Source organism: Bison bison, unplaced genomic scaffold (genome assembly GCF_000754665.1).
Source record: "Bison bison bison isolate TAMUID 2011002044 unplaced genomic scaffold, Bison_UMD1.0 scf7180017864471, whole genome shotgun sequence".
Taxonomy (NCBI): Eukaryota; Metazoa; Chordata; class Mammalia; order Artiodactyla; family Bovidae; genus Bison; species Bison bison.
The window spans coordinates 20,216,445-20,238,850 of NW_011495032.1; the positions used below are offsets into that span (position 1 = coordinate 20,216,445).

Consider the following 22,406-nt stretch of genomic DNA (forward strand, 5'->3'; position numbering starts at 1 on the left):
AAACCCCCCCCCCCTAAGAGTCTGTCTATAGCATTAACATTTTTGTCTTAAAGTAAAATGTAATACATTATAGATCTAAAAAATTAATAGACCCCAACCTGAGTACCAATTTCTCTATTTTAGACTATTCATTAACAAAATTTTTCCTTTAGAAGATTATGTAAAATGCCAAATGCCAGATACATTTAGAATGGCAGTTGTTTACCTCTCCTCATGAAAAACTGTAATTGTGAATATATCTTTTCCATAAATCTTTTTTTGCAAAAAATACAAAACCAAAAACCCATTTATCTTCAAAACAACTGTAAATACTTAGGCTATCTTATAAAAAGGTACATAAAACATTAAGGACTCAGGGACCCTATTAAAAAAAGACAGAATCATAACTGGACTAAAGGTTCATGACACCCACCAATATTATACAAACACAAGTGGTTCAAGGAGAATGTACATAAAGGAGATTTCAAACACCAATACAAATATCTGCCTTTCATCCAGAAATGTAAACCAAATACCACTGCCTATTACCTATTCAAAACAAGGGTACTTAGAGCTTCTCCGTCCACATCTTCAGCAATTATCACCAAGGGCTTCCGGTGAGCATTGGCAATTTCAAGAGCAGGAACAATGGATTGGACACTAGAAATTTTCTTTTCACTCAATAGAACATATGCATCTTGGAATTCACATTTCTGACCTGAAAAGCAAAGAACATTTCTCACCAACTTGAGGCCATTCTGCTGAAAATGTCTGCAGTTTAATTTAAATGAAAAACCACTAGAGCAAAGTTCCAGTACACTTTTTTAAAGTGACTGATCAGTTCATGTTTTTCTTTCTCATACACACGAACATTTGGAACACATGAATTTACTTTTGAGGTATGACACTGACAAATGTCCTCAGGGTGTCACATATTAAACTATGCTTAAAAAAAAAATTCAGTTACCCATTTGCTCTTACCTTTTGATGTATTAATAAAGTATGGAGAAATATATCCTCTGTCAAACTTCATGCCTTCAATAATTTCTAATTCATCATTCAGTGTTTTTCCATCCTATGAAAAGTCAAAGAATTCGTTATGTGAATTTCATTACACAAAGACTAGTTTCAAACCAATTAATAAGTAGTCCCCACTTCTCATAAGGAATTCAGATAGAATTATGCAAATATCCCAGGGCATCCAACTCCACTTTTGCAAGAATATGTATTTGAACTAATTTTTTACAGCTAGAAGCCAATATCATCTAAATCAGGACGCATTTACATCCAAAGCCATAGGTTAATAATTCACCCAAACACAATGAGCACATTATTCTGCACAGGTGCCAGTGTTACCTGCGAAGGAATGAAACAGAATACACTTTTGGAAACATATGTAGATCAAATTTTTGTACTTGTAAAACTCAGATTATCAGACATCTGTTTCCATCTATCATTAAAAACAAACTTACCTTTACTGTGATAACACCCTTTCTTCCAACTTTTTTCATGGCATCAGAAATGATGTTGCCAATTTCTTTGTCTCCATTTGCAGAAATTGTAGCAACCTGAAATAATCAAATTACTCTTTCAAATTAAAGGTAAGGCTATATTCCTCAATCACTCCCCTCCCTTTTCTCATTAACTTCCAACTGATATATCCTTGGTGGGATGCTAGAGGCAGGGTGATGGTGGTGGTGAGACAGGCAGAGGGGATTTTAAGCATAATAATTCTAATGAATAACTGATCCCATTGCAATTTTTAAAAAATTTGATTATTTTCTAATTATTTTTGAAAGAAATGAAATAAACACACAATTATTCTTTTAAACAAAAAGAAAAAAGAGGGAATTCCCTTGTGGTCCAGCGGTTAGGACTTGCCACTTTCATTGCAGGGGCCCAGATTCCATCCCTGGTTGGGGAACTAGGTCCCACAAGCCAGGCAGGGTGGCAAAAAAAAGAAAGAAAGAGCCTAACGACCCGTTATCCTTTTTTCCCTTGGCAAATGTGGCAATATTAGAAAATTAAATTATTCATGTTTGATAAACAGCCAAATAACATTTTCCACACAAATGAGTTTTTACTCAGTCACGCAGAACTAAAATGACAACTCATTAAGACTCAAATTATGGGGACTTCCTGGTGGTCCAGGGGTTAAGACACCATGTTCCACTGCAGAGGTTCAATCCCTGGTGGGGGGATTTTTCAAATCTCTAGCAGTGAGAAAAATGCTTCAAATGTTGGTGACTGGGTAATACTGTTATCCTGACACTGTTGTGTAATTATAGGATAAAATCATGTTACTTTAAAAATCCATACCTGAGCAATCTCTTCAGGGGTTGTCACAGGTTTAGACTGCTTCTTAAGTTCAGCAATTACAGCATCAACAGCTAACATCACACCTGGTTCAAGAACACGTATTACAATGCTTATTCCCTCATGGCTCCATGTCAACTAAAATTCTGATTCATGTTAAGTGTATCAATGCCTCATGTTAAGTGTATCAATGCCTCAATGCTTCTGTACCAGTACTCTTCCTAATCACAAGGCAGTTGGATGGCATGCAATGAAACACAAACTTTAATAAATGAAGTACCACAATGCCAAAATTATTTTTAAAAACTGCATTAAAAAAAAAAGTGTACACTTTCAAGAATCTCACCATTCAACTCATTCTATGTAAATCTTTCCCGATTGAATCATTTCTTACAGGGTCATCCAGCAGACTTCCCCTCCACTGAAGGACACAAAGGACCAAAATGGATTACAGTCCCTTATTTTCAACAAGTGTAACTGTCAAGGATAAGGACTTTCTTGTGGCTATACCCCTGCAAGTTTTTAACTGGCTGAAATTTCCTCATTTAATATGTAATTTATGAACAACCACCTTTAACATTCAATGTCACCACAATACGGATTTATTTATGAGAGAATAGTCTTTTCAACTGAGACCAATGCTAGCTCTTTCCTTATTTTGAGAAACGTTACTTCGCAAAAATAATTGAGAGCAATTTGTAATAACAATGACTTTCTTTGGGTCAAACTGCTTTTAATGAGACACATTCATTTGGATCTCAAACACTGAAATAGATGAGATGATACCTCATCCCATTTTCGGAAGCCTAAGTCAGTTTTCACAAATTATTAATAGTATCTCCCTTTACTCTCATGTGCCTCCTAGTTTATGTCTCCTACATGTGGCTGGTAATACACCCCAGAAACAGACAGCAATTCCATGCTGAGGAGATCTTTAAACTGTGGCCTAACTCCCCCAAACAAGTAATAACAAACAAAATTCAGACTCATAACATAATATGTGCTGTTAAGAAGAAACTGCTTTATAAAAAATAAAAACCCATTCTGATATCCTGGGTGACATTTTCTTGAACTTATTGCTTTAGAAATACACAGTACATGCTGCAACTTACAATAAACTTGGTTTGGGGGAGAAATGAGCCAGGGGACAATGACACAGGGATGGATGACTGTGGACACAGGGCACAAGCATCTTAGTCAGTCTCCTCTTTGCCACCTAGCACAATGCCCATCCCATAGTCAGGAATTCAATCACTACTTAGGCATTTTTTTTTTTTAAAGATTTAAAAAAATTTTTAGGAGACAGGAGAAACAAGAAAGAATCAACTTTCTAATATAATTTAACAGATAACCTGACAGTTCAAAACACTGTGGTGACAATGAAGAGAGACATTCCTACCTCTCCTGATTTCCACTGGGTTAGCACCTTTGCTAATCTTCTCGAAGCCTTCCTTGGCAATAGAGCGTGCCAGTACAGTAGCAGTAGTGGTGCCATCCCCCGCCTCTTCATTTGTGTTATTGGCAACATCTTGAACAAGTTTAGCGCCAATATTTTTATATTTATCTTTTAAATCAATAGACTTTGCAACAGTCACACCATCTTTTGTCACTTTGGGACTTCCCCAACTCTGTTCAATAATCACTGTCCTTCCCTATAATTGCAGAAGGAAAAAAATGCCACAGATTCACACGCTAAGTACTATTTAGCTTAAAATAAAAAGAGCATTTTTCATAATAGGCAATTACTTTAAAACCTCAATGCAACATCTGATCATTTTTATCAGACCTGCTGCATGAATCTCAAGGGCAAGTTCATCAATGTTCTTACAGACAAAATGACTTCATTGCCAAGTGCATAACCTTGGATGAGATGTTGTAAGAGACAAAATTTCTAAAGACTTAACCAACATTACCTTGGGGGATTATAATGAAATTCCAGACCACATAATTCATATTTAAGATTTGTTCAGTGCCTGCTATAATAATAATGTGAAAAGTCACTTTTGAACTTATTTTAAAATTTAGTTTCTAAAATACCAATGGCAAGACAAGAACAGTGCAGCCTTCCTGAGTTGTTCAACATTAAATCTTAAAATATGATGCAAACAGTACTGGTGGCTTGAACCAAAGCTGCTTCTTGTGAGGCATGCAAATGCCATTACTTTGCTCAGTTGGATCACTTTGATATTTGTATTGTCTTCAGCCTGAACTGAAGCATCGCTCCACCCAGTACGATCCATGAAGAGATCTCTTCAATTTACTTGTTACTCCTTATTCACCAATCTCTTCGTTAAATGAGACTTAAAAGCTCATACTTAAGGTACTGTGGATGTTACATTCTTCCACCTATGCCTAGTACTAACTACTGGGAAAGGATCCAAAATTTAACTCAAGCAGGCAAGGGAGATTAATTCTACCTTGAGTATAACCATCCATCTTAAGCTAGGAGTTACCACTTGATTACATCACACTTTGTACAAAATAGTTTCACAAATTTGGCACAAGCAGTTTATGAATATCTAAGAACTGTTTAATAGCTTGGCGTGACTCTTGCCATCGGCAAAATGTTACTCCTTAACAATACTATAAATTACAACAAAATAAGAATACCTTTGGCCCCATAGTAACGGCTACAGCATCGGCTAAAAGGTCTACACCTTGAAGCATTAAGGCTCGAGCATCTGCACCGAATTTTACATCTTTGGCATAAGCCCGAGTGAGATGAGGAGCCAGTGCCCTGGACACTGGCCTCATTTGACGAAGGACTGCGGGTAATCGAAGCATTTCTGAAGGAAAAACAGACAGATCATCAGGACAATACTACCACTACCCGTGGGGTTACAACACAAACATGACACCCATGCAACAAAACGAGAAATATCAGAAATGAACTGGGCTGACGTCTGGCATCCACGATACCTGGGCCTCGGAACCCGCCACCGCCCCCACAACACCGGCTACTAGTGCAATCTTTAAGAGGTCGCCCCATGCCTGACCTACAGAAAAAATGTACGCTCTTCTTCTTCCCCACGGCTATTACTTCCTACGCTAAAAATGAGTTAATATTTCACCGCTAAAATGGCCTTGAGAGCAAATCAGCTGCAAATGTCCCCTGGAAATCCAAGTCTACAAAAAAGGGGCAAGTTATAAACCCAAGTGACCAAGGGAAGGAAAATACTCCTGACGCTGCAAAAATCCGTTTACTAAAATGTGTCTTCATGTATCCACTCGGGGCTACTGTATCAGAGCAGCGGGCAAGGCCACGATGCTGGGGGCGGCGGCCGGGCCCACTCCCAGTGGCCCCACGTGTCTTTCCATCCGGACAGCCAAGCAAGGTCAAAGGTGGAGATGCCATATCCCAGCAGTCCCCCAGGCCAAAAGCCGCTCCCACACGCTGCGACCACCCTCCCTGGCACCCTACACTCGACCACAAGCACAAAAGCCTTCACCGGAGGATCGATGTGAATACAATCGCCCGACTCCGCGCACACTCGTGGGCAAGCCTTCCCTGCTGTGCCCGGCTGGGCGAGCGATCCACGCCGCACGTGACGGGCCCCCGCGTGCACCCACGAGGCCTGGCTCAGCGGGCCCGGGCCTGCGGCGCCGGGGGGAGCTCTGGCTCTCGCCGGCGGACCGGCTCAACGGAGAGGGGAAGGACGGCTCCGGAGTCCGAAACGCACGGGTGAGGCGGCGCGGAGCGGGCGCGTACCTGCGGGGCAGCGGCGCGACGTGCGGGTGACGAGACAGGCCGTCGGCGGCGAGTGAGGGACAGAGTGCAGGGCGCGCACGGCAATGAGCCCGTGTCCCCTCCCTCCGCCGCTCCCCCCGCCCCTCCGCAGCGCGCCTGCGGGCGGTGCCCACCCCTTCCCGGCCGCCTGGGCCCTGCAATCTGCACGCTCCGCGCGCCAGTCCCGCCCCTCCCTACCCGCGCCGGGCCAGGCCAGCGGGTTCAGCCCTCTCCGGCTCGCTTAGGCTAGTTCCCGGGCTGCGCGCCGTTCCAGAACGTTCCGGAAAGAGCCTGGCTCTATGTGGGTCAAGGGTCAAACGCGTCATTTCCGGGAGGGGGTGCAAAGGGTTAGTACTTTCACCTAAGCTGGCGGCCTAGAAAAGCCTAGAAAGAGTTGCTCTTTTCTTCCGCCTCCGGGTCCGCGCGTCAGTGGTCTGCGCAGAACCCAGGAAACGAATAGGGGTGCGCGCTGGTGCGGCCACCCCCCTTTCGCGGGGAGGGGCTGGGCGGGAGCGAGCGCGCCTGCGCGTTGGTCAGTTTTTTTTCGCGTTCACGTGTCCGGAGGGTCCGACAGCAGGTCTCTCCTTTTGCCTGTGGCGTGAGAGCAGAGTACGAACTGCGGCAGCCGGAGTCATGGTGAGTCTCGCATGGGCTGAAGGCCGGCGCACCCGGGTTGGTCTGGGGCTCATGGCTAGCAGGCGATTTCCTTTGGGCCTCGTGGGAGGAGTAGAGGTCAGAGACCCGCGCCCGCCCAAGCCCTGGAGAGGCGAGACCCCGCCGACCCTTTCCTCCGAGCAGGGCTCTCTGCACCCGAGTGTGAAGCAGCGCGTGGGTCGGGGGGCGGGAATCCCGACGCACGCCTCCTGCGGGACCTTGGTGGGTATGTAATGGTCTTGAAAAAAGCGTGGCCACAGGTAGAGGGACTTAAGTGTTTAATGACAATTTACAGAAAATCCTTGGAAGGATTGACCTTGGAAGAAACTAAGCTTGTCCTTGAAGCTTGTCTGGCTGCTGACCTGAGGAGCAACAACGACCCCTAACACTCATAGGAGTGGGAAATTAAACGCGGGATTTAGAACTGAATGTTCAGAGGTGTTTGCTTTGAATGGAAAATCTGAACATTGGCGTTATCTTTGAAAGCCACATGTGGCCTGTTTAGAATACATTGTGTTTCAAATTTAACGTTTTTCTCTCCAAAGGCAGGACAGGCATTTAGAAAGTTTCTTCCCCTCTTTGACCGAGTATTAGTTGAAAGAAGTGCGGCCGAAACTGTAACCAAAGGAGGGATTATGCTTCCAGAAAAATCACAAGGAAAAGTATTGCAAGCAACGGTGGTAGCTGTTGGATCAGGCTCTAAAGGAAAGGTAAATGCGGACTGAAATGGAACTCATTTTTATGTGAAATGTGGGGGGCGGGCGGTAGGGAGCCTTGGTTATTATTAAAAAGATCATTCCCCAGTGGGTTCACAACTAATCTGCTTTCAGCAAAAATAATTGTAATCAGGGAAGAAAAAAAAAAACAAAAAACCTTAGTGTATATGATGGAGAAGAGTTACACGGCATTAAAATCAGTAGGTATAAATTTGAACTTTTAGTCTGACCTCTAACACACTGAAATTGCCCTAATCCTTTAGTCCTAATCACTTTGTCTTGCGTGTAAGAACTGGCCTTCCAGTTAGTCTCCAACTGAGGGTTAGACCTCAGACTTCTGAAAGTGTCAGCTTCATTGCATTGTTCCAGGTACCGCTAAGAAAGTTCTAGCAAGGGGCTATTCTGGAGTTAGGAATTGGAAGATTTTGGGCATTCTACTTCAGTCCCTCTTCCCTAAATCTGCTTTGGAGGAACAGAAACTGAATCGCAAAAGTAAATGAAGTATATATTCCAAAGTCAGAGAATTAAGTTTTTAAGTGTTGAAAGAAGTTGAACATGACTATTGTACATACGGTTTTAAAACTGGTTTACCTCACTTGGTTGTGAAGTAACATATTACTTCAAGTATGTTAATATTTAACGATTAAATAGCTTAAAGTTACTTTTCCCAGTATAATTCTTTGACCCTTTAAACTGAAATCATGTTTTAGTTGAAGCCACTGTGTGTGCCTTATTTCAAAGTGTACCTCTACAGTGATATTTTTGAGTGAAGAACCATGACTATAAATTATACCACTTGGCCACCAAAGCCCTTTTTAAACATCTGATTGCAGTGCGCAGTTGATTAATAATAAAAGTGTAAATATTTGGTTTGATTAACTAAACGTCTTTACTAATAAACATCCTTGTTTTCTTAAGGGTGGAGAGATTCAACCAGTTAGTGTGAAAGTTGGAGATAAAGTTCTTCTCCCAGAATATGGAGGCACCAAAGTAGTTCTAGATGACAAGGTGTGTAAACTTCATAATATTAAGGATAGGTTAAATATTTGCTATTAGTTTTCTTAACTAATGGTTTCTCTGTTTGCAGGATTATTTCTTATTTAGAGATGGTGACATTCTTGGGAAATATGTCGACTGAAATAAGTCACTATTGAAATGGCATCACGTGAAGCTGCCCATTCCACTGAAGTTCTGAAATCTTTCATCATGTAAATAATTTCCATGTTTCTCTTTTATAATAAACTAACGATGTCCAAGCTAATGACATCCAGTGTCTAAAATTTAGTTTCACTGTACTGGTATAAACATTTCCAAATAAAAATACATAAATCAATGGTTAATTTTTATTTAGTGATTTAAGATGGTTCTTGGGCTTCCCTGGTGGCTCAGATGGTAAAGACTCTGCTTATAGTGCAGGGGACCCAGGTTCAATCCCTGGGTTGGGTCGGTCCCCTGGAGAAGGGAATGGCTACCCACTCCACTATTCTTGCCTGGCAAATCCATGGACAGAGGAGCCTGACAGGCTACAGTACATGCAGTCGCAAAGAGTCAGACACAACTGAGCAACTGACACATGCTTTACAGTTGCTTTAGGGTTCATGGTTTATGTGGGGCCAGATAGAGGTAACCTGCAGAGAACTGGAAAACAAGGTTTTCAATTTTCACGTTGAGGTTAACTTTACTAAGTATATAGTTGATGCTGATTCAAAGCCATGGATTTATGCTAACAACATTCTAAGGAGAAGACAAGTAGCAACATTCTGACTTCATATATATCAAACATTTAAGTATAGTTCTTCACTTATGCAAATCTAGTATCATATGTCTTATTTAAGTTATATTTTGAAAACCTTAATGAACATTTTCACTAGTTAGAAATCCAAGCAAGGTAGGGTGTAATAGCTCACATTGGCTGAGTACCTTGTAAATTCCAGGCTAGGCACCGAGTGACAGTATATCTAACACTTAAGGATCATTTTCTAGGTGTGAGCTACTGTTGTAGATACTTGTCATATATCACATGGCTTAATCTTTCAAGAGCATATGAGTCAAGTACCATCAGTCACATCTTGCATATAAGGAAGGTGAGGCACAAAGGGGGTTAAGTAATAACAGGAAACTGCTGCTGCTGCTGCTGCTAAGTCGCTTCAGTCATGTCCAACTCTGTGTGACCCCACAGATGGCAGCCCACCAGGCTCCCCTGTCCCTGGGATTCTCCAAGCAAGAACACTGGAGTGGGTTGCCATTTCCTTCTCCAATGCATGAAAGTGAAAGTAAAGTCGCTCAGTCGTGCCAGACTCTTAGTAACCCCATGGACTGCAGCCCACCAGGCTCCTCCATCCATGGGATTTTCCAGGCAAGAGTACTGGAGTGGGTTGCCATTGCTTGATTTGGAATAGGTAGTCTATATACATTTACATGCTGTCTAAACCATTAGGGCCTTTGCTTTGTCAGCCCGTTCTAAGCACGTGATAGACATTATTTCAGATAACAACTGGAAAAAGGGAAGGGGTACCTAAAAGTGTCTGACAATTAGGTTATCTAGTATACAGTTGATTGATTTTAACAAATAGGAAACAGAGAACTGGACAAATAGCTTGATTTAGGAGCCAGGAGAATTAAGATTTGAACCCAAACAATCCTACACTGGAGTTCAGTACCAACTCCTAATCTTGACTGTCTCTCAGCTACCAGCAATTTTTGCCTTGCAGTCAAATCTGTTTTCTAGTTTTGGTTGCTCATAAGCTAGTCTATGATAATGTCTTTTAAAAGTTGTATTCCATATTTGTCTTGTGGAATCAAAGTCTAAATTTTAAGTGATAAAGGAATAATCTCAACTTTTGATAATATCCTCATCAATAAAATAGTATGTTTGTGTATTTATGATTTCTTTGGAAGCAATGATGCTAAAGCTGAAACTCCAGTACTTTGGCCACCTCATGCAAAGAGTTGACTCATTGGAAAAGACTCTGATGCTGGGAGGGACTGGGGGCAGGAGGAGAAGGGGATGACAGAGGATGAGATGGCTGGATGGCATCACCGACTCGATGGACATGAGTTTGAGTGAACTCCGGGGGATGGTGATGGACAGGGAGGCCTGGTGTGCTGCGATTCATGGGGTCGCAAAGAGTCGGATATGACTGAGTGACTGAACTGAACTGAGTATTTATGAAATGTTAGTGACATTTTGCTGTATAAGGCTTTTTTGTCATATTTAGGTTAAAAAAAGGAATGCCTATTTTTACAGAACCCATATGGGCCATCAGTTTCCTACTGTGTGCCAGGCACAGCTAATGTGCACTGTAGATTGTAATCCTGTAAGCACAGATTTGTTTTAGCAATGAGAGAACTCACAGAGGAAATGAAGAAACTAACTCAAGGCCATGTGGTCGGTAAACTGTAATTAGGAATCCAGTCCAAGGTCTATGACTTTCTCATTCGTGATTGTTTTCCCAGGACCCAAGGAAATACGAACGTTTTGAGATCTAAGAGTTGTTTACAAACCGTATTCATCCTCGGAATTACTTGCTATCTTAGAATTTCAGGGCTCTGTCCATAACCTAAATCAGAAGGATGGGAGGATTCTTTTTGTACCAGAGAAGTTGTCCTTGTCTAGCAGAACTGCTAAAGAATCACTTTATAGATTGTGAGATTATATTAAAAATTAATAGGGAAAAGAATTTTGGCATGAGAAATTTGGGCCCAAAATCTGGGAATTGGGGATGTGGACCCATGTGTTTTAGAGAGGTGTGTTGGCATTTACTTTTTGTTCAACAGGAAAATAGTAAGGAGAAAGGTAAAACAGGTAAAATTCTGACTGGAATTTTAATGATGGCCTTACCATTTTTGAGTTCTTGCCAGGCATTGTTCTAGTGACTTAACATAAAATCCTACTTACCTCTGTAATCATAGCAATACTGTTTGATGTTCTTTGCCTCACAGGAGAAGGATGCAGATAGGTAGAGGAACTTGCTCAAGGTAACATAAATTTTAAGTCATAGGTTGGAACTGAACTCAACCTTGTCTGACTTCGAAGTCTGCATTTCACTATTCTACACAAAAAATTTTTTAAAAAATTGAGAATAAAATTACCAGGGTGCTATTCTGCTGTGGAAGTCGTTACCATTATCAAGATTATGATTTTTTTCCTCTATTGCTCCAGAAACTATGCTTTACAGAAAGTTAATTTTAAAAATTGACATTATAAAATAGGTATTTTTTCATTTTTTTATTGTAGTAAGAACACTTAGTATGAAATACACCTTAACAGATTTTTAAGTGTACATTAAAATATTGAATAAATGAAACTTTATGCCCATTGATTAAAAACTCATTTTCCCCTCCCCCTAGTCCCTGGCAACCACTGTCCTAGTCTCTGCTTCTACAGCTATTTTAGATACTTCATGTATGTGGAATACAGTATTTTGTCCTTCTATGATTGGCTTATTTGACTTAGCTTATTGTCCTCAAGGTTCATTTTGTGTTGTCAAGTATTTAAAGCTGAGTAATAATTCCATTGTATGCAATACCATGTTTTCTCCATTCATACAATAGGTGGACATGATGCTTCCACAGCTTGGCAATTGTAAACAGTGCTACAAATTCAGATGAGAGTGCTAATATATCTCTCTCTGAGATTCTGATTTTACTTCTTTCAGAAAAATACTCAGAGGTGGGGTTTCTGAATAGAAAGAACTATGGTAGTTCTATTTTTAACTTTTTGAGGATCCTCCAAACTGCCACAGTGGGCACACCATTCTGTTTTACCACCAACATGGATTATAAGGTTTTAGGGCTGTGAATCTGTCACATGTTTCCTAATTTGTGCAGTTTTTGTTTCTAGTAAAATCTCATTCTTCTAGTACACTTTTTTTTTTTGAAATATAAGTAATTCATTGATCCATTTAGTGTACAGTATATGTGTCTGACTTTTTTTTTAACCAATGGTTAACTTTATTGGATTACCCACTCTTCCCACCTCCACTCCCCTGCCCCCAAATTTGAGATGTCACGTTTATCATACATTAAATTTTTAAACAAACATTCCTGGATTTTGCAGTCTGATCCATTGATTTCTCTATCCTATCACAGTGTTTTCAATATAAACATATATTTGTTTGATACCCTATATGGCAGTTCCTCCCTGTACTCTCAATAGTGCACTTACCTGGCTGTGAGCATTTTTAACTTCTGGGTAAGGGCTGCCAGCGGAGAAGGCAATGGCAACCCACTCCAGTACTTTTGCCTGGAAAATCCCATGGATGGAGGAGCCTGGTAGGCTGCAGTCCATGGGGTTGCTAAGTCGAACATGACTGAGCAACTTCACTTTGATGCACTGGAGAAGGAAATAGCAACCCACTCCAGTGTTCTTGCCTGGAGGATCCCAGGGACAGGGGAGCCTGGTGGACTGACGTCTATGGAGTCACATAGAGTTGGACACGACTGAAGTGACTTAGCAAAGGGCTGGCAGATTGCTCTCCAGCATGATACCAGGTCATGCCTCATCCAGCAAGTTAATTGCTGTTTTCTCTGCACCTACACCAAAATGGACTTTAGAACTTTTTATTTATGTGAAGTCTATTTAAATGCCTTTTTTTTTTTTTTTTAACCCTTAAGCAATCTGTATGAGAGAGCTCAATCAAACCTAGGTTCTAGACCCTGTGTAGCTTACATAGTCATTCAGTCAGTTCAGTCGCTCAGTCGTGTCCAACTCTTTGCGACCCCATGAATCGCAGCATGCCAGGCCTCCCTAACCATCACCAACTCCCGGAGTCCACCCAAACTCATGTCCATTGAGTCGGTGATGTCATCCAACCATCTCATCCTCTGTCGTTCCCTTCTCCTCCTGCCCTCAATCTTTCCCAGCATCAGGGTCTTTTCCAATGAGTCAGCTCTTCGCATCAGGTAGCCAAAGTATTGGAGTTTCAGCTTCAACATTAGTCCGTCCAATGAACACCCAAGACTGATTTCCTTTAGGATGGACTGGTTGGGTCTCCTTGCAGTCCAAGGGACTCTCAAGAGTCTTCTCCAACATCACAGTTCAAAAGCATCAATTCTTCGGCCCTCAGCTTTCTTTATAGTCCAACTCTCACATCCATCCATACATGACCACTGGAAAAACCATAGCCTTGATTAGTCAGACCTTTGTTGACAAAGTAATGTCTCTGCTTTTTAATATGCTGTCTAGGTTGGTCATAACTTTCCTTCCAAGGAGTAAGCGTCTTTTAATTTCATGGCTGCAATCACCATCTGCAGTGATTTTGGAGCCCAGAAAATAGTAGTTATGTGATAGTTGACAAATCATCTCAACCTCTCAGGGTTTAAGAATTAACTGTAAAAAAAAAAAAAAGGGCCACTAGATGTTCCTTAACATTTTGAGTCAAGCCTGATTTTTTTTTTCTTAAACTTTAGTTGTATTAATATTTAAAACTAGATAATCTGTTTGTGGGCTTCACAGGTATCTCAGTGGTAAAGAATCTGCCTGCCAATGCAAGAGATGTGGGTTTGATCCCTGGGTGGGAGAGATCTCCTGGAGAAGAAAATGGCAACCCACTCCAGTATTCTTGCTGAGATAATCTCATGGACAGAGGAGCCTGGGGGGCTACAGCCCAGGGGTCACAAGTCAGACATGACTGAAGTGACTGATCATGAAAGCATGCAATGTGTATGTAGGTAAAAATTCAAAAGGATGTACATTGAAAAGATTCCTTCTCATCCCTGTGTAGTAGCCACCTGGTTCCATCCCTCGAGGCACTGGTATTACAGTTTCTATTCTTTCTTCCAGGGGTGTTTTATGTATACATATGTATTTGTGTGTGTATACATATGTATCTCATGCATATGAAATATATATATACTTTTCAAAAGTAAAATATTCTGTACACACCAATTGGCACCTTGCCTTTTATTTTTATTTTTTGTATTAACAATTTTGTCTTAGGAATTAATCTATAAAGTACATATAAAAGTTTTCATTCTCCTTATAGCTGTATGATGTTTCATTATATGGATGAACCTAAATTTAAGCATTTCCTATTGATTGATATTTAAATTCTAAACTTAGGATCCTAGAAATAATTCTGAAATAAATAAAAATTTGCATAGATTTTATATCTTTAAGATAAACTGCTGGGCATGAAATTGCTATGTTCAAAGGGTCATTGTTACTTAGTTGCTAAGTTGTATCTGACTCTTTTGCAACCCCATGAGCTATACAGCCTGCCAGGCTCCTCTATCCATGGGATTTTCTAGGAGTGGGTTGTCATTTACTTCTCCAGGGGATCATCCTGATGCAGTTATTGAGCCTGCGTCTTCTGCATTGACAGGCAGATTCTTTACTATTGAGCCTCCTGGGAAGCCCATGTCAACAGTTATGTGAACCTTAATCATATACACACACACACACACACACACACAAACATCTTCAAGTTGCCCTTCAGAGAAGTTCTACCGATTAATAATCTTACCAGCAATGTATGAGATTGTTGATTTCCTCCCACTCTCAATAATATAGGATGTTATGAATTTTTATTTTTCCAAAGAAATCATTTTAATTTATCTTTATGGATAAGGGTGTTCTCATGTGTTTAAGAGCCATCTCTATTTTCTTTCCTGTTAACTGTTCCTATTGACTGTTAATATTTGCTGCTCACTTTCCTACTGGGTAACTGGCCTTTTATGATTTGATATCCTTATTATTCACGGAAATTGGTTCTTTGTGGTAAGTTTTTTCCTTCAGTTTATAATTTGACTTTGATTTCTTTTATGCTTTGAATTTGCAGGAAGTCATTTTGGTATAGCTGAATAAATAAAATTTTCCATTATAGCTTCTAGTTATTATTTCAAACTCTGAAAAGTCTCCAATAGAAGGTTCTTCCATAGTTTCTTTAGGTATTTTTATGGTTTTTGGTTTTTGTATTTTTTCAATCTTGAGATTTTCCTGTTATAAGAGATAAGAAATGGATCCAAACCCTTGTCTTACAAGTTAAGCCTCTTTCTTTAAGATGTTAAAATTTAGCCAAACTCTTAGAAAACACTTTTCAGTCTCATTTTGCCTAGAGATTTGACTTGGAAAAAACATCAGTGGGTACTTACTTTTCTGACTTCTTATTTCAAAAGACCAATTTATTACAGTATTTTTAAGTCATTCATTTAAAAAAGTTTTTTTTAAATTTATTTGGCTGTACTGGGTCTTAGTTGCAAGTGCAAACTCTTAGTTATGTCATGCGGGATCTAGTTCCCTGACCAGGAATCAAACCCAGGCCCCCAGCACTGAGACTGCAGTCTAAGCCACTGGACCACTAGGGAACTCCCCATTCACTGTCTTAGGCACTAGAGATACAGGGATGAATAAAATCAGTACAGTTCAGTTCAGTCGCTCAGTCATGTCCGACTCTGCGACCCCATGGACTGCAGCACGCCAGGCTTCCCTGTCCATCCCCAGCTCCTGGAGCTTACTCAAACTCGTCTCCATTGAGTCGGTGATGCCATCCAACCATCTCATTCTCTGTTGTCCCCTTTTCCTCCTGCCTCCAACCTTTCCCAGGATCAGGGTCTTTTCCAATGAGTCAGTTCTTCACATCAAGTGGCCAAAGTATTGGAGTTTCAGCTTCAGCATCAGTCCTTCCAATGAATATTCAGTACTGATTTCCTTTAGGATGTACTGGTTGGACCTCCTTGCAGTCCAAGGGACTCTCAAGAGTCTTCTCCAACACCACAGTTCAAAAACATCAATTCTTTGGCGCTCAGGTTTCTTTATAGTCCAACTCTCACATCCATACACGACTACTGGAAAAACCATAGCTTTGACTAGACAAAGCTTTGACGGACCTTTGTTGGCAAAGTAATGTCTCTCTTTTTTAATATGCTGCCTAGGTTGGTCATAGCTTTTCTTCCAAGGAGTAAGCATCTTTTAATTTCATGGCTGCAGTCACCATCTGCAGTTATTTCAGTCCCCCCCAAAAGAAAGTCTGTCACTGTTTCCACTGTTTCTCCATCTAATTGCCTTGAAGTGATGGGACCAGATGCCATGATGGTAGTTTTCTGAATGTTGAGCTTTAAGCCAACTTTTCACTCCTCTTTCGCTTTCATCAAGAGGCTCTTTAGTTCTTCTTCGCTTTCTGCCATAAGCACAGTGTCATCTGCATATCTGAGGTTATTGATATTTCTCCCTGCAATCTTGATTCAAGCTTGTGCTTCAGCCAGCGCAGCGTTTCTCATGTACTCTGCAAAGAAATTAAATAAGCAGGGTGACAGTATACAGCCTTGACACACTCCTTTCCCTATTTGGAAACAGTCTGTTGTTCCATGTCCAGTTCTAACTGTTGCTTCCTGACCTGCATGTAGGTTTCTCAAGAGGCAGGTCAGGTGGTCTGGTATTCCCATCTCTTTAAGAATTTTCCAGAGTTTGTTGTGAATAAATGGGCAGAAGTAAACAATTAAATTAATAACATAATTTTAGAAACTGGTGTCATCTAGAAAATAAAGGTAGAAAATGCTCCTAACTTCATGAAAGACATTAGGTGCCCTATGGAAAAAAGGAAATGATAACTGTCTGTTGTGACTTCTGTCTTCTGATCATATCTTTCCTTCCTGAAGATTCAGCAACTACTGTATTAGTTATCTACTGCTGCTTAACAAATCATCCCAAACTTAGTGGCTTAAAACAACAGTATCTCACACAGTATCTGGACATCAGAAATTTGGGATCTGCTTATCCCAAATTTTAATGAGGCTACCATCGGCCAAAGGTTTGACTGGGATCTGCAAGTTATACTTCCAAGATGGTTACTCTTGCTGGCAAGTTGATGCTTGCTTTTGGCAGGAGCTTCAGTGGATCCCTTGTGGGCAACTTGAGGATCCTCACACATGACAGCGTCTTAGCTTACCCAAGGGAGGTGAGCTGAGAGAGCAAGGCACAATGTCTTTTATGGCCTAACATCAGGAGTCACACAACATCATTTTCAAAGTGTCCTATTTTGATTAAACAGGTCCGCCCTATTCAGTGTGTGAGAGAACCAAAGGTGTTCTTCATTTGGTTGTCTCTCACACTGAGGAGATGATAATCACTGGAGGACATCTTGGCAACTGGCTACCACAACCACTAATTGGTCAAATATTCTAGAGATAAAAATGAAGTGCTATGGAAGCTGAGTATCTCACTTATTTGTAGTCAAAATTGTCTTGTTTGAACTTTATAAATTCAAAAAATTTTGTCCATAACAATTTTTATGAAGAGAAATGAATTTTCAAATAATATGTTAAAAATGTACAAAACTACATATATAACTACTTTTTGTTCAGCTGTGAACATACATCTCCATACTTTACTGCTGCTTCAATTTTGCTTGGCCTGGAACGAAATTGCCTCTATGAAATGCCCTCAATAAATGCTATTTCATGGCACATTTCAAGTACTTCATGCATTGGTCAGTGCATCAGCTTTGCTCTTAGGCTGGCTTCCTTCAAGTCAAGAGGGTTGATGCAGCCCCAGACTTGACAAGGTTCAGCGGCACAAAAAAGGGACTATCTCTTTTACTGTCTCCTCAAGAGCAAGAAAACCTTTCCCCAAAGTGCTCCATCAGGTATCTTTTCATAGCTCCTTAAGCTAAAATGGAGTCATATGCTCACCCTTCAAACATTGGCTTAGGCCAACAAGGATTTATCCCTCAGCTAAAGATGGGTTTACCTTTCCCTGCTCAAATTGGGAGAGATGAATACCGAGCAACAGTAAAGTCTCTTCGCAAAGAGCATGTGTCCAGGAGTGTGGATAGCAAACAGGCAACCATCAACCAAAGACATTTTGTCTGTAGTATAGTAATTTACATATCCTCCTTTCCTATTCATTTTTAAACTTTTTGAAGAAAGGAGCTTATACATCTTATTCATGGTTCTCAGCTCTTGCTCAGTGCCCAAACACAATGGGCATTCACTAATTTAGCTGGATTTTAAACCTCCCCAAGGAGGATTTCATATTGCATAGATGGTTTTGAAATTGCTTATGATTTTTGGATTTACAGAGTATTTTCTTCTAAAACTTTTGAGAGACTTTAAAATTAATTAATTTTTGCTGCAATGGGTCTTCATTGCTGCAGACAGGCTTTCTCTAGTTGCGGAGAGCTTCTAGTTGTGAGCTTCTCACTGCAGTGGCTTCTCCTGTTGCAAAGCACAGGCTCTAGGGTGCCTGAGCTTCAGCAGTTTCAGCTCACGTGCTCTAGAGCACAGGCTCAGTATTTGTGCTCCACGGGCTTGGTTGCTCCATGGTATGTGAGATCTTCCGAGACCATGGATCAAACCCATGTTCCCAGCGTTGCAAGGTGGATTCTTAACCACTGGACCACCAGGGAAGCCCCCAAAAGATCATACTCTTATGAGGCAGAAGGAAAGAACTGCTGTGCACTGGTTTCATTCCCCCCACCCCCGCTACAAACACACAAACCCTTTTATTTGATAAACTGTTCAAAGTCTTACAGTCAACAAGGAAGAGAATTTAGACTTCTTGAATCTCAGTCCAGAGTTATTTTCATTTGTTCATCTTGCCTTTAAAAAAAAACTACTGCTTTAACCAAAATATTCAAGTAACCCATTTTTACATGTTACTGTTATTACTGATCATGCTCTTTTCTTCTTCCCCCCACTCCCTAAATTAATTGTGGTTATAGAATTATTGTTGTTTGGAGGTCTGCAGACCTCCAATCTGCAGACTGACAGATTAAATGTCAGATTAAAATGTGAAGGTTATGAGCTAGAAACATTTCAACCATAAAGACCAAGGTTCTTCCTGTAAACAAGGCCAGAATTGACATCACAATGTAACACAATTAGACTTTTCAAAGAGATGAATATGCATTTTCTTCCTGAATTTAACACCTACTTACTCCCATTTTCTTTTGTTCTTTTAAGATGGGTTTAAACAGTATTTAAGTATTACTACCAGCCGTGAAATTAAAAGATGCTTACTCCTTGGAAGGAAAGCTATGACCAACCTAGATAGCATATTCAAAAGCAGAGACATTACTTTGCCAACAAAGGTCCGTCTAGTCAAGGCTATGGTTTTTCCAGTGGTCATGTATGGGTGTAAGTTGGACTGTGAAGAAAGCTGAGTGCCGAAGAATTGATGCTTTTGAACTGTGGTGTTGGAGAAGACTCTTGAGAGTCCCTTGGACTGCAAGGAGATCAGTCCTGGGTGTTCACTGGAAGGACTGATGCTGAAGCTGAAACTCCAATACTCTGGCTACCTCATGCAAAGAGTTGACTCACTGGAAAAGACCCTGATGCTGGGAGGGACTGGGGGCAGGAGGAGAAGGGGACGACAGAGGATGAGGCACCACCAACTCGATGGACATGAGTTTGGGTAGACTCTGGGAGTTGGTGATGGACAGGGAGGCCTGGCGTGCTGTGATTCATGGGGTCGCAAAGAATCAGACACAATTAAGATAATGTTAAGATGAGCCCCTTCAACTATAGGTAACTGATATTTACAGCTTGGGGACTACCACACAATCCGGGAAATTATAACTGAATCCTTGGAGTAAGGGAGGTGAGGTTGTCCACAGACCTAAGAATCTGCTCTCTACAGATCCACCCATCTCTCTCTTAGGGTGGCAACATTTAGGGGCTGCTTGTCTTAGATTCTCACTGTATTTATTAAGAGAACTGGTGATTTGCACGGCTGTCTCCATTGCTAGACTCTAATCTAATCTATCCTTAAGGATGGGGCCTTTTTATACTTTTACCTCAGTGCCAAACACACAGTGGGGCTTAATAAACACTTGTTGGATGAATAAATTTTTAGCACTTATAAGTTAGTGATGGAGTTGTCCTTTCTCTTGAAAAGTTACCAGTCTCTACATCTTCCAGAAAGAAGAAACCTTTATTTAAAGGCAAATAGGCTTCCCATATTAAATGCTTCTGAACGAAATTCCAAGTCATGACAGTTATTCAGCTTTGCACTAATTTTAACCACCCTCTCATCCACTCCTGGCTTTCATCTTTGGAGACTCTGTTACATGTCTCAGCATTCTTAATACACCTTTAGGTGTACTTGATGGATGGGATATCTGATGCTTTCCTCTCTTGGAAATTACCCTACTATATGCATTGTTTACTAATTTAACTGTCTTCCCATCTGATAACCTAAGGCCTCCCTCATCCCAGATCAAACATTTTAAGATATCCAAGCAGGAACCAAAAAAAAGTTTGCTAATACGTCTGTGATTCCATGACTTAAGAGAAAACTTAAAACTTGCAACAAAGAAAAACTGAAATTCTGGGATGTACAACACCCACCGTCGATGAAGGGGCATTCATTTTCTCCTCCTGCTTCTGACTTGCAAAAAAATACAAGCTAATTTTGTCTGCTTAACACACAATACCCGATGTCCCCTCTACCCCCAGATAATTGGAATCTGGGTCTCTTATCTACACAAAGTGGTCAATGAAAGATCCTTGGCTTTGAAGTTAGCGGATGGCGGAAATACCGTTTTACACTCTAAGCCCGAGTTTGATTTGAAATTGGTCGATTTCATGCAGAGTCTGTGTAATTTTCCAAGACTGCTGACCTGTTTTTCACTTTGCACATCTAGGCAGATTTCGGGACAGACTTACGCTTCTCTAGTATTTGCTTGCACAACGGACAACTGAAACGGTCGCCATTGTGCAAGCTCCGTTCTTCCAGTTAACTAACTAAGCCCAAGGAGATGCACAACGCGTTACGCCGAATTTGCACATTCCCACTTGGGGATGGTGGCTCTCTGCGCTGGCCGGCGGAATTCCCTTTGCTACTCACTCTACTCCTTGGCAGCCGGGTCTCTCCCTCCTTCCACTTCGTCGTCAGTGAGTCGTCGGCTGTTCCTTTTCTTGTCCCCCTCCCTCCGCCAGCTGGCCCTTTCAGGGACTCCTCCGGTTCCTCCCACCCTGCCCCGCGCGGGCTACGGCTGTGCCGTCAGCAGTCGCCCCTCCCCGGCGCCCGGGCCAGGAACGCCGCTCCGCCCCGCCCCCCGCGCAGGCAGCCGTCCCCTACATCCGGGTACCGACTCCAGCCGCCCAGACTCTGGCACTATGGTCATGGCGGAGGGGACGGCTGTGCTGAGGCGGAACAGGCCGGGTACTAAGGCTCAGGTACTATCTCTGCACCTTTAGTGGAGGGGGAGGGGGCTCTTGGTGCCGAGCAGAGTCGCACTTTGAAGCTGGATACCTCTGAGAGGAGGATGGGCCGGGGGCGACCGGCGGACTGGCGCGGGCACTGGTGCCCGGCCTGCTCTTCCGGAGCCTCAGCCCCTCGGTTTGGCTGAGGCGGCGGCGGCGGCCCGGGAGGCCTGCGTAGCTCCGACTGGAGGGTGGGCGTGAGGGGTGCGTGGGGGCGGCCGAGACCCGGGCTGGAAAGCCTGTTAGCAGCCACTGCTTGTTGTCGCCTTTTGCCTGATCTCCAGTGACCAGTGTCTGAGGGGTGCGGCCGGCCAGGTGGAGACCCTGAGGTTCTATGAGGGTCAGCTAGGGTGGGAGGGGTGTAAACAGCCTACCTTGTCCTGCCTTCCAGTTCCTATCTGGCTTGTGACGTGCCCGACTCCTGACATCCAGCTTGTCTAGCCGGCTCCGGGAGTCCATAATTCACTTTATCCTCCTCCTGCTGTTTGCTTTTGACCACTTCTCACTCTAGCTGTTCTCTGGTCCAGCAAGTTTTCATCATCAGGCTGGGACTTGTTAGATGTCATTCCTTCTGAATTTCTTTGTTATTATGTGTGAAGCATAAGGAAGGAACTGATTATAATTTTATCAACTTTTAGTAGGGCGGTACTTGGGGTGAGTTGGTCCTTGTGTCAGTATTGATTCTTGGGATTTGCAAAAGACGAGTGCTCTTCACATTCCTAAAACAAATCAAATAGGGTAGTTAGACCTCATCTGATTAACCTGCCAGGTGAAATGGTTTGCAATTGGGTACATGCTCCAAAATCAGAAGAGATGTTATAATGTGATTTTAAAGAAAAAGAGGTAAGTGTATGTGTGGGGTGGCGAGC

The 22,406-nt window shown here is 41.8% G+C and overlaps 3 protein-coding genes across 7 annotated transcripts in view; 2 read left to right on the top strand and 1 right to left on the bottom strand.

Moving 5' to 3' along the window:
* The window catches only part of HSPD1 (heat shock 60kDa protein 1 (chaperonin)), a 10,426-nt gene extending 3,969 nt beyond the window's left edge, over positions 1-6,457 (bottom strand). The window contains exons 1-8 of one of the 4 annotated variants that reach the window (XM_010860904.1): positions 6,221-6,293; positions 5,745-6,004; positions 4,906-5,081; positions 3,695-3,947; positions 2,299-2,381; positions 1,452-1,547; positions 961-1,054; positions 529-697 (exon numbers count right to left, since the gene is read on the bottom strand). In XM_010860904.1, coding sequence (XP_010859206.1) covers positions 529-697; positions 961-1,054; positions 1,452-1,547; positions 2,299-2,381; positions 3,695-3,947; positions 4,906-5,079 — 869 coding nt within the window. In that variant the 5' untranslated portion in view covers positions 5,080-5,081; positions 5,745-6,004; positions 6,221-6,293. Of the gene's footprint in view, positions 1-528; positions 698-960; positions 1,055-1,451; positions 1,548-2,298; positions 2,382-3,694; positions 3,948-4,905; positions 5,082-5,744; positions 6,130-6,220 lie in introns of those variants that run through there. The other 3 variants (XM_010860907.1, XM_010860905.1, XM_010860906.1) reach the window with 3 other exon arrangements.
* HSPE1 (heat shock 10kDa protein 1) lies at positions 6,221-8,725 on the top strand. The gene is made up of 4 exons (XM_010860903.1): positions 6,221-6,658; positions 7,222-7,386; positions 8,311-8,400; positions 8,480-8,725. The coding sequence occupies exons 1-4, from the start codon at positions 6,656-6,658 to the stop codon at positions 8,528-8,530; spliced, it is 309 nt and encodes a 102-aa protein (XP_010859205.1). The 5' UTR covers positions 6,221-6,655; the 3' UTR covers positions 8,531-8,725.
* Positions 7,386-22,406, top strand: part of MOB4 (MOB family member 4, phocein) — a 41,972-nt gene continuing 26,951 nt past the window's right edge. The window contains exon 1 of one of the 2 annotated variants that reach the window (XM_010860902.1): position 7,386. Coding sequence is in view for 1 of the 2 variants with exons in the window: in XM_010860901.1 (XP_010859203.1) it covers positions 21,451-21,510 (60 nt within the window). In the remaining variant the exon portion in view is untranslated. Of the gene's footprint in view, positions 7,387-21,391; positions 21,511-22,406 lie in introns of those variants that run through there. The other variant, XM_010860901.1, reaches the window with a different exon arrangement.

What these genes read in the sequence shown, in the direction of transcription:
- HSPE1 (XM_010860903.1), top strand. An exon ending in GATCAGGCTCTAAAGGAAAG is followed by an intron (nt 7,387 to 8,310) that starts GTAAATGCGGAC and finishes TGTTTTCTTAAG; the next exon opens with GGTGGAGAGATTCAACCAGT. An exon ending in AAGTAGTTCTAGATGACAAG is followed by an intron (nt 8,401 to 8,479) that starts GTGTGTAAACTT and finishes CTCTGTTTGCAG; the next exon opens with GATTATTTCTTATTTAGAGA.